The sequence below is a fragment of the Rattus rattus genome, chromosome 5 (assembly GCF_011064425.1).
Source record: "Rattus rattus isolate New Zealand chromosome 5, Rrattus_CSIRO_v1, whole genome shotgun sequence".
Lineage (NCBI taxonomy): Eukaryota > Metazoa > Chordata > Mammalia > Rodentia > Muridae > Rattus > Rattus rattus.
The window spans coordinates 141,486,250-141,498,423 of NC_046158.1; the positions used below are offsets into that span (position 1 = coordinate 141,486,250).

Sequence of the window (12,174 nt, forward strand, 5' to 3'; positions counted from 1 at the left end):
ATCCGCCCACTTCCTAATTGTCTATAAAGGTATCTATCCTGGTCTCACTGCTTTGCTGGTCCCGCTCCCCTCATCTCTTGTGTCATGACATTATTGCTTTCACAAAGAGATGAGACATAGCTCCAAGGAATTAAAAAAATATGGCTGTCAGCTGTCAATTATTTCAGAGAGAGGAACCAGGCTTGCAATTGATTTGTAATTGGCAGAAATGAGGACAAGGCTGTCTTTAACAAAGGGAAACTGTTGCTGGTCCTCCCCAACAAATTGGATACTCACCACATAGGAGATATTCCAGTACAGTGTCTTGCAAGCTAGTTTGAGCTTCAGAAATTTTTTTAAAAGGTAAGTAAATAAATAAATAATCAGGCCCAACATTTTCAGCTGAAATGGTCTGATTGCTCCAGGAGTCTCCCAGCCAGCAAATATTTAGGTGACATTCCCACAATCCACTCATAATGAATATTCTTTTTACCCTCCATCCTCCCTGCAATGGTATGACATTTGGAAACTTACTAGAATCATACCCATCGATTCTCTTAAGAGCACATTTGTACCTTTCTGGCAGTCTCTAAAGAATAGCTTTTGATTATTCTTTATTAAAAGTTAAAAGAAATAGAAGTAGACATAAATCATTTTTGATTAGCTGTGCTGAAGCCCTTCCAAGGGCCCGCTGCATTCATGGCCAGAGGCTCATTTGGGTCTGATGCCTGTGTCCAGAGCTCCTGCAGACTCAGAAGAGGGCTGGTGTAAGCCCCATGGGGTACCACAAGCTTGCAGCAAAGTAGACAAGACAAGCAGGTTGGAAAGAGCCTGTGTACTTTCTGTCTTCCAGTAACAGCCTCCTCTGATTGTGACTGCTTCACCCCTCCAAGCTCCACCGGAAGGCCAGTTCCTCTGAACTTACTGCCCATATTGAACATGCTACCCTCCAGACTTTCCTGATCTTGCTGCCCCCCAGGCCCACCTTTCCCCCACACACCCTTCCCACCTTGTAACGAAATAGTTAACTGTCTTGCTCAAAGGTTCTTCTTTACCAATGAAAGGTGAACTCAGGAAAGCAGGGAGACAAGACAAGGAGTGGGGCAAAGAATGGTCCAGAGTGCTCTCTAATCTATCCCAGTTCCTGGCCAAACAGAAAGCCAGGTCAGCTGGGCTAAATTCTAAAAGCATAGGCCAAGGATGGGCTGAGAAAAGGCACAAGGAAACAGCAGGAGAGAGAGAGAAGCATACAAGGGAGAAGTTCCAGGTCAGAGTTTGCCAGGGTCAAAGGTGACCTGCACATGACAGGAGAAAGGAAGCCAGGACATGAGGCACAGGTAAAGTTGTTTTCCATTCATCTTTCACAGTGCAGGATCCTGAACCCAGGGCCTCAGCACACATTAGCGAAACTCTCTACCAGGAGCTAGTCCCCTAGCCTGAGCTATTTGTTGATCTTCAGCAACTTTCAGGTGAGGAACAACAGAGAATTTAAAACATGAAATGTCAAGGTCATGGAGATAAAAAAAAAGACACTATTTTTAGTGGTTTATAGCCTATGTCTCAATACAGTGTATTAATAAATTTTAATTTATAGTTTTCTTAGCATAGGTTCCCCAGCTATGACACAAATCTCTGATGCTGGAACATTAATCTACATCTACCCCCAACCCCAACATCCCCATGAGGGATGAGGGACAGGAGCACAGGAATGAAGCACTCCTGACTAAAGCGTCATAAGAAACAAGGCTCCCCATCTCTGAATCAGGAGACTAGCGTCTTCTGTCAGCATCTATGATACCTGGCAACCCTGTTAACCTGCCAATCAACTCAAACAATCCCATAACACTGACTGGCCCATGACTTCAGGGACCCAAGAGGGCAGGGAGATGTCCACAGAGGAGATATTTAGTGTCATGAAGGTCTGTGAGAAAAGTCAAGTGTGTACAGTAACCCTCCTGATGATGGTTTGACTTAGAACATCTCAGAACTTCACCCCAGCGTGAAAAAGTGACGTATACTAGGCAGGAATTGCACTTCAAAGTTTCAATTGCCATTTGTTCGTGGGCTAGGAGTATGGGCTTCTCTATGGTGAGGATGATGGACAGTAGCCAAGGGCCCCAGCTTCCAGGCAGTCAGCAATGAGAGGAGAAGCAACTGGAACTCCATAATGCACTGCACTCCGAGCTATGGACCTTACCTTGAGCGTACTAAATGTCCCTTCAATGCCATTTGCACTCAGGATGGATTTTCAGGATCTGACTCCACCCTTAAGCCAAGGAATATCCGTTTAAGGACCAATAAGCACCCCTTGGTTTTAACAAGGAACACACTGCTGATATTTACAAGCATGGCTTTTCAGAAGAGATAGGAGCAGAAGAAAACCACACTGCAAATATTGGCCTTATAGTTACAAAACAGGATGAGACCAGAAAGGGGAAAAAAGCATCCAGAGAAGTTAGTTTGAATGAAATTCCGAGCATATTTTATTTCACCAATTTTCTTATAGATTTAGGAAATTCAAATATACTTAAGCATCTAGTAAGGAGAATGTAAATTAGCGGTATGAATGTATGCTAAATAAAGAAGTAAAGACATTTGGATGTAGGGCGTGTGTGCGTGCGTGCGTGCGTGCGTGCGTGTGTGTGTGTTTTGAGAGGACAGAGGCTGACATTGCTCCACATTTTACTTTTGAGGCCAAGTTGGTCTCTCTTCTTTCTTTCTCTCTCTCTCTCTCTCTCTCTCTCTCTCTCTCTCTCTCTCTCTCTCTCTCTCTCTCTCTCTCTCTCTTTTCTCTCTCTCCTCTCTCCTGTCTCTTCCCTTTGTCTTTCTGTCTGTCTCTCTGTCTGTCTTTATCTCAGTCTTTGTCTCTCACTCACTCATTTCCTCCCTGCCCCCACTCCTCTTTTCCTCCCTCACTCCCTGAACCTACATTTGTCTGACTTCGTCTGATCCAGCTGAGATGATGGGCCAGTAAATCCAGGAATCCTCTTCCATGTGCCTTCAAGTCCCTGGGATTACAAATGTGCCCAGGTCCTGCCTGAGGATTGACCACAGGTCCTGGTGCTTGCATGGCGAGCACTTTACCCACTCAGCCATTTCCCCAGCCTGACATTACATTGTTCTTACAGAAATCCAACTGCAAAGAATGATTGGATTTGGCATGGCAAAGCAGCGTGAATGAACTCAAGACCTAAGGATACAGCCCACACCCTTATCCTGCTCTTTTTCTCAATCCCAATTTGACTCTGAAGTCCTTATGGGACTTAGCGGGGGTGTTAACATCAGTCTTTTGCAAGATTGTGATGAGCATTAAAAGTGTTCTGTGTGTAGGCCCTCAGGACATGTTCACTGTTGTGTGTAGTCTCTTCACTTTCTTGTCATTGTTGAGTTTCTCTGATCACCATGCAGAAGCCCCATGCACAGGGACATTGAGTTTGGAACAGTTGGCAGGAGGAGAGGCTTCACTCAGTGCTCTCTTGTTTTGGTAGCCAGTGCTTCCCCCATGGGATCAAGTAACAAGAGAAGAGGAAGCACTGCTACTAGACAGACAGAGGCGCTCTATCTTACAGCCAGGTACAGCTGATATGAAGGGAAGGGCTCCCAGAACAGGAGCCTTGTCCTGTCGTACCCTCTCTGGTGCCTGTGACTGTCATAGCCCATACACAGGCCCTGCTGAGATCTACACAGAGCATCTGGACACACAGGCCTCATTTCTGAGGCAGCAAGGGTTGGTTGTACAATCTCTCAGTGTAGCATCCTCTTCGTAGAGAGGCCTCAATGGTCAGCTTCATGGAGGGACTGACAGGTTTGCTCTAGAGTCCCCGCAGAGGGGATGAGGGTAAGAAAAGAGGACACATCACAGAATGGTCTAAACACCCACTTGGATGGGTGTATGCCTGAGGGAAGTACTCTGAGTCCTCACCAAGAAGCTGGCTCTTCTACCACAATGGCCACTCGACACGAGGAAAGACTTCCCATCAACTCTAGAATATCTACATCTCAGGAGGAATGACCATTTTGTTCCTTTTTAATGGTATTCGCTTTTGTTTGTTAGTTCCTTGTATTCATTTTTAAATATTTCAGTGAAACAGAAAAAAGAATAAAAGCACACACAATCTAATCAGCACAATTAGTAATGTTGACGTGTGCTTTATAGTACTGTAAGTGTATATATACATGTATGCATGACATACAGGGTACGTATATATGTTCTATAAGTAAATATGTAACTATGCATATGTTTATGTATTCATGTGTGTTTTTCATTAAAAATTAAATATATCACCTGCTTTTAGCTTGCACTTTTCACTTAATTATCTACTATGAGAATGCCATTACACCTCTGTCTACTGTCTCATACTTAATTACTTCACTCCAGCATTCATTTAATTACTCTCTCTTGCAGAACACTCTAGATCTTTCTAGCTCTCTGTCCAATTGTATATGGTTGCAGGTACATCCCTGTCCCCATTTCTGGCTACTTCCTTAGAAAAATTGCTCTAAATGAAACTAATCTTGAAAAAATATGCACATTGAAGGTTTTAGATTTTATGTGCCTAATTATCTCCCAGAAATGATGGACTTGCCTATATACTACACATGCTTGTGTAGACATGTGTGTATCCTGTTACTTTGTTACCCTGTGACTACTATCTTCTAGCCAAGAACTTCCAACCACAGTGCCGGACACATGCACGGGATTTCACTAGTCACACAGGCCTCTGTCAGAATGCCCAGTATTCGTGCCCTCCTTCCCAATATTCCCTGAAATATGGAAGAGAGAGCTGGTGCTCAAGGAGATTTCCTTACAGGAATAGTTATTGTATCTCTCCACTTGCTGTATTAAGTTTAAAGCCTCCCTGGGTAGAGATAGATTAGCAGAAAGCTGAGGACCCCTGCCTAAGCCGTGTCCCCCCCAATTCCTTCCACCACCTAAGCCTGCTTTCACACAGAGTATTATTATGATGTGAAGCAGACCCACAAAAGCCACTTGTGTGCCCTCAATAAGACTGTGGTGGGGATGCTTGCTCATTACATCACACAGTCTTTGCTTTATGAGGGCTCCTGGGAACCATTCCCTGTCTGGCCTCTGTGTGAACAACAGTTAGAATTTTCCTGAGCAATTGGTTTGTGTTTATCTTGCAGACGTTGTAAACTGTATATCTGACAAGCTTCCTTTATGCCGCTGGCGGCTGTGGTGCTCAGGCGTCCCACTTGTGACCCGAAAGCCAGCAGCGGGAATGAAGAAATGTAGTCATAGCCTAAGAAGCCGCTCTCATGGGCTCTGCCTGTCTTGGGATGCCTCCCTTTTAATTTACACTGTCTCGTCTTGCTTTGTATCCATTTTAAGCCACCTGAAAAACATTGAAAAGTAGATAAGTAAACAAAATCTGAAAGACCTCTGTGGTGCGTATTTCTGTCTATTTCCTTCAACACATCCATTGGGTTCAATTTTAACATCCTCCTGTGTACAGACCTAAGGCTTAGTGCACACCAGTCAGTACAGGAACAATACTGACTTTATGGTAATTGGAATGCCCAAATAAAGTTCCTGAAAAATACTGTGATTGTCCTACCTCATTCTTGTGAGCCAGTGGAGTCAATGTCATTGAAATGACACGCATCTTCGAAGCAAAATGTACTTTAATCACAGTGAGAAGAGTCAATAGCACTACTCAATGTTGAGTGACACAGAAGGAGGGACCTAAGAACTGAGGAGGAACTGTTTCTGTCTGGATCAGTTTTGCCAGGGAGTTTTCAACAGCAAGGAAAAAGGTTCAAATTTAGAATAGAGATGACAGGATGAACTTTCAACAAAATGTAGATAGTTTACCTGGGCCAAACAATTACAACAAAACAAATCAAAAGCCAGCCACCCAAACAAACAAACAGTTTCCCATTCTTGGTCATCAGACAAACAATCTTTCAAATCACAATGAGGTACCAAATGAACACCTAGATTGAAAAGACTGACCAGAGTGAGTGTCAGTAAGGGTGTGGGAAAACTTTAATAGGCTGCTCGGAGACAATGGCAAAGGGTTCACCTGGGTTTACAAACAGCTCTTTGTTCTTCGGAAAGTTGAACTCACATCTACACAAGACCTGGCTGTTTCACAATTAGATGTTTATCCAAGAGAAGTGACAGAATGTATATACACACATAGATTTGCATATTCATTTTACAACAGATTCTTTTTAACAGATAGAAATGGGAAATGATGTGACAGCTAGCAATCAATGGGTTAATAGATGAGAAAATCATGATATATGGTTTATTATAATACTTTATTAGAATGGATTATTCCTAAGAACAAGCTGCCTAAATTAAAAATTTGAAACATGCAATGGTGAAAATGGACCCGACCTTAGAATTATTGAGGAAAGAGCTTAATATTGCTTGATTCCATTCTCTCTCTCTCTCTCTCTCTCTCTCTCTCTCTCTCTCTCTCTCTCTCTCTCTGTGTGTGTGTGTGTGTGTGTGTGTGTGTGTGTATGTTCATGTGTATATAGACAAGCATGTAAGTGCCACAGCAGACAGAGTTCAGAGGACAACCTCAGGCATAGGTCATCACCTTCCACCTTGTTTGAGGCAGGGTCTGCCTCCCGTGTTCACCGCTGTACTCCAGGCTATCTAGCCCAATTGCTTTCAGGGATTCTCCTGTTTCTACCTCCCATATCACCAGAGGCACACTGGGATTACACAGCTACCACGCAGGACTTGCCCAGCAAGGGCCTCATCCATTGATCCATTCCCCTAAGCCCTATGTTGGTATGAAATTCTAGAATACATAAACTAATACAGAGTGTCAGGAAACAAACCAGTGATTATTTATTACACACTGGAGTATAGAAGAGATTAATAATGGGGACAAAGACACTTTAGAAGGTGCCATCAATGTTCATTGTGAACATCTTGATTGTGAGGCTGTTTACATACAAAAACATTAAATTTGTCAAGTTGTATGCCTTAAACTTTACATCTCAATTATCTTCAAGCTGCCTGAAAAATATATGGTATTAAATGCAAGCTAAAAATGGTGGCTCACTCCTGTTACTCCAGCACTTGGAAGGCTGAGGTAAAAACACAACAGGTTTGGGGCCAGCCTGGGGCTGCATGGCAAGACATTCTTAAAAAGGAAGAAAATGTATGTGATGTATGTGTATATGTATGTGTGTGCATTTGTGTGTGTGTGTGTGTGTGTGTGTGTGTGTGTGTGTGTGTGTGTGTGAGAGAGAGAGAGAGAGAGAGAGAGAGAGAAAACGATCTTCTTATGGACCTGCCATGGAGAAGCTTAACTCGACCTTCTGTGTCGGTTCAGAACTTTGTATTTGTGTCCCACTGACAGGAACATGACGATGCTATCCCAATGGACGTTCTCATTCTGTATCCCATCCTCTGGCTTTGTACTACTCCCAGAGAAATGCTCTCTCATCTTGCTAGGCAAGTGGGATCAACGAGCACAAAAGGAACAGAAGTGGACTCAAGATTAAAATGCTATCCTCGTGGATACTACTCAGTGATGGACTCATTTAGTCAGAGAACAGACTGCTCACTTCAGGGACATTTTCTAAGAAAAGAGTAATGGTTTCACCCAGAAATCCAAATGCCTTTCAGTCATGGGTTGATGACATCACAAGCCCAAACCCTAAGAGACTCCATTTGCCTTAGTTTTAGTGATTGTAGCTTTAAAAGCAAAGTTTCATTAGAGAATGCTTGGTGGGAAGTTTGTATTCACAAACCCTAGACCTAGAGCTTTGAAACTGCCATTAGCTTCCCTATAAAATGCCAACCTAGGAGAATGGTAGGTAAGAGTTCCCAGCAGCATGGTTGAAGAGCAATGTCCAAGGAACAGAGATATTTAAAAATGGCTGCACCCTCTCCCCCTCACACCCTTCTTTACAGCACATAACTTCTTCCTTGCAAAGGGAGGGAATGGTGTGAGTAAGGGTCTCTCCCATTCTTACCTGGAGCCAAAGTTTGTCGTGCTGGGACCACTTCCCACCGGCAATGCACTGAAACGTGGCGTTCTGCCCCACATTCACCTCAACATTTTGGAGTCGCAGGAAATGAGGTGCTTTTCCTAAGAGACAAAACCAAACATGGAACACATGAGGACAGGTTGCTGTTGCCCATAGCACTTCTCCATCAGGGGCAGCAGCCCAGGATAGGCCTGGAGACCCTGGACTGTCTGCCTAAGAAGGCGGCAGGCTCAGATGAGACCAGATGAGTCAGTACAGCATGAGGCCCATTCTGTGATCTTCGCATATTGACTTATTTAAGCCTCGTGAAGTCTATGAATATGAAGTTCACAGGAGAGCATTCCCAGTTCACAAAACTCTGAGCATTGTATAGTGTGGCATTATCAGGCATCCATAAAATGGGGGAGCCAAGACATGAATCCTGTCCTATGAGGCCCTCCATGTTCCTATGACTAGCTACTGTGTAATCTCTCTGTTAACTTGGCCCACAAATCACTAGAATGAATCTAGAATGAATGTTGCCCCTGGGAATGACAGTTGGTGAAAAGGAGAATCATACAGCCCAAAGCTCCTTCCTTGATTCTGCTGCTGCTGCTGCTGCTGGTTCTGATAACGGCAATGACTAAGGACAAAGAGTACAGCAGGAGGAAAGGAGGACGGATAATATTTGTCATTTACTGAGCATTTCTTTTTTACTGTATATTTTCTTTATTTTCAGTTCAAATGTTTCCCAGTTTCCCAGTTTCCCCTCTGGAAAAATCCAGTGCCATCTCCTCTTCCCCTACTTCTATGAGGGTGCTCCCTCCCACTCACTCATTCCCACCTCCCCACCCTGGCATTCCCCTACACTAGGGTATCGAGCCTTCACAGGACCAAGGGCCTCTCTTCCCATTGATGCCTGATAAGGCCATTCTCCACTACATATGCAGCTGGAGTCATGGGTCACTCCATGTGTATTCTTTAGTTGGTGGTTTAGTCCCTGGGAGCTCTTGTGTGTCTGGTTGGTTGATATTGTTGCTCTTCCTATGGGGTTGCAAACCCCCTCAGTTACCATGGTCCTTTCTTCTAACTCCTCCATTGTGGACCCCATTCTCAGTCCAATAGTTGGATACCAGCATCTGCCTCTGTATTTGTCACAAAGGTGGGGCAATCTCTGGATGGCCTTTCCTTCAGTCTCTGCTCTACATTTTGTCTCTATATTTCCTCCTGTGATTTATTTTGTTCCCCCTTCTAAGAAGGATTAAAGCATCCACACTTTGGTCTTTCTTCTTCTTGAGCTTCATGTGATCTGTAAATTGTATCCAAGCTTTGGGGCTAATATCCACATCAGTGAGTGCATATCATGTGAGTATTTCTATATGATAGGTACAATGGCCAGCACTTACAAATTTAGTCAATACAGTGCATCTTTTGATTCACTAATAGAGAAGTAAAGAATTCCAGAAAGCTGGCCATGTTCACAAAGGCGCTGTACTGGCTGGTTTTGTGTGTCAACTTGATACAAGCTGAAATTATAACAGAGAAAGGAGCCTCTCTTGAGGAAATGCCTCCATAAGATCTAGTTGTAAGGCATTTTACAATTAGTGATCAAGGGTGGGAGGGCCCATTGTGGGTGATGCCATCCCTAGGCTGGCAGTCCTGGGTTCTATAAGAAAGCAAGCTGAGCAAGTCAGGGGAAGCAAGCCAATAAGTAACATCCCCCCATGGCCTCTGCATCAGCTGCTGCTTCCTGACCTGCTTGAGTTCCAGTTCTGACTTCCTTTGGTGATGAAGAACAATGTAGAATGTAAGCTGAATAAATCCTTTCCTCCCCAACTTGCTTCTTGGTTATGATGTTTGTGTAGCACTAGAAACCCTGACTAAGACAGGCATGTAGTTTGCATTCTCAACTTTGCACTGTGGCACATCCTAAGCATAGGTGAGAAGTGGAACACAAACTCTAAGACTCAGACACATGGATAAAAGTCTTCAAATGAAAGCCAGCATGTGAGGTAATCAGGCCCAGGGTTAATCCTGGGTTTCATGTCAGTTGACTTGAGTTCATCTCTCCCCTTATGTGTGAGGTCAAATGCTCCTCTATATAAATCCCTCATAAAACAACATCAGGTTTCCATTAGCTGATAACTAATGAATGACAGGAGAAGTGAGTTTCTTCATTGAGTGCAATGAAGGCTCCCTACCACTATCAATAAAATCAGTGCTAACTTGGACAGACCCATAGCTCCAGCTTCATATGTAGCAGAGGATGGCCTTGTTGGGCACCAATGGGAGGAGAAGCCCTTGGTCCTGCCAAGGCTCAATAGCCCAGTGTAGGGGAATGTCAGGGTGGGGAAGCAGGAAGGGGTAGGTTGTTGGGTGGGGAAACAACCTCATAAAAGAATAGGGAAGGAAATGGGATAGGGGGTTTATGGACATGAAACCAGGAAATGGGATAACATTTAAAAATGTAAATGAAAAATATCCAATAAAAAATCAGTGATAAACTGCACAGACCACTTATCCCAAGTGGGGCTAAAGAGAGAGAGTCCTTAGAAGACCAAGGCATCAAGAAAAATAGGAAAAATAGCATGTACTGAAAACCCCATCGGTGTTCAGCAGTCGTCTTAGCTGAGGTTTCTGTTGCCATGACAAAACACTAAACTTAAGTTGGGGAGGAAATGGTTTGCGTCATCTTACAACTTGAAGTTCATCATTCAGAAAAGTCAGGGTAGAAACTTGGGACAGGAGCCTGATGGTAGACACTGGAACAGGGGTCACGGAGGAGGGACACTCCCTGGTTTGCTCATTGAAGCTTGCTCAGCCTGTTTTCTTAAATCATCCAGGACCACCTGCTTAGGAGTGACATCCCCTATTAATAATTAATCAAGAAAATTCCCTCCCACTGCCCCACGGGCCAATCTGGTGGAAGCATTTCTCAAAAGATTCCCCCTTCTCAAATAACTCTATCTTGTGTCAAGCTGACATAAAAACAGTCCGCAAAACATTTTTGCATACTTTTTCTATTCTGACTTCATGGTATTCATGAGAAGCGCATGCTAAAGGGCAGAAATTAGCATTAGCAAGTCCAAGATTGTTTCGACAGCTAGCTTAATTGTCAATATAATGTAATCCAGAATCACCTGGAAAGAGAATCTCAAAGAGGGAGGGACTGTTGACACTGGATTGATCAGTGGCCATGTCATGAGGATTTCCTTTTTCTAAATAATTTTATTAACTTATAAAAATTCCATATAATACGCTTTGATCATATTCACCATTAGCTCCTCCAATATCCACCCTCTTCACCCTCCCTTCCCTGCCTGTCTTGAGTTTTCTCCCCTATCTGCATCAAGTCCAGTTTATGTGGCCCAAGTACTTTCTGAAGGAGAGCCTGCCCTAGAGTGTGGTCTACCCACCATGGTCACATCATTGAAGAATTCCTTCTTCCCACATCTATCAAAAGCACGAACTCCTAGTCTAGTGGTAGAATTTCACGCCACCTCCTACTTCTGTGGTAGAATTGTATTTGGTTTGAGCCTGCACAGGTCTTGTGCATGCTGTCACAATTCGTTTGAGGTCCTAACTCAAACTGCCCTGTTGTGTCCAGAAAACACTGTTTCCTTCATGTTATCCACTGTTTCTGCAATATCCCTGAGCCTTGGGGAGAAAGATCTGATGATATGTTTGCACCATTTAGGGCTGAGCATGCCAGAATCTCATATTTTCCGCACTCTGAACAGTTGAGAGTCTATCTGCTGTAAGGAGAAGCTTCTCTTCTGGTAGTTGAGATGCACTGGTCTATAGCAATAAGTCATTAATAATCATTTTAATACTATACATTTGTTGGTACTACCAGATCTTCCCCTAGGGCCTATGACCTATCTAGCTGCCAGTTTTCGTCCCTGTTATTTCAGGATTCAAAACCGTGCAAAACTGATATTTTTTTCTGTTTTTATGACACTTTTGTTTTAATTAATTTTCTCTTTCTGTATCATGCACAGCAATGCCCAGCACTGTGGAAGCTTCCAGGTCAGTACAAACTTGATTTCTCCATATACTGGAGTCTTCAGAACTATGGTCAATTTGCTTAAAAACTTGGTGATAAGAAAATTAGCCTATAATGCTTGGGGTTCTATGGGGACCCCTTGGCTAACAACTCAAAAAGAGGTAAACCTTTCTGTTCCTGAGGATTTTAATTGCTAACATGTGGTCTATAACTGGGGTACTGTCCTCCTC

General features: G+C 43.5%; 1 protein-coding gene across 1 annotated transcript in view; it reads right to left on the reverse strand.

Moving 5' to 3' along the window:
- The window catches only part of Ptprt (protein tyrosine phosphatase receptor type T), a 1,079,747-nt gene that overhangs the window by 666,248 nt on the left and 401,325 nt on the right, over positions 1–12,174 (reverse strand). The window contains exon 5 of the mRNA XM_032904674.1: positions 7,945–8,060. Within this exon, the coding sequence (XP_032760565.1) occupies positions 7,945–8,060 (116 nt within the window). The remainder of the gene's footprint in view (positions 1–7,944; positions 8,061–12,174) is intronic.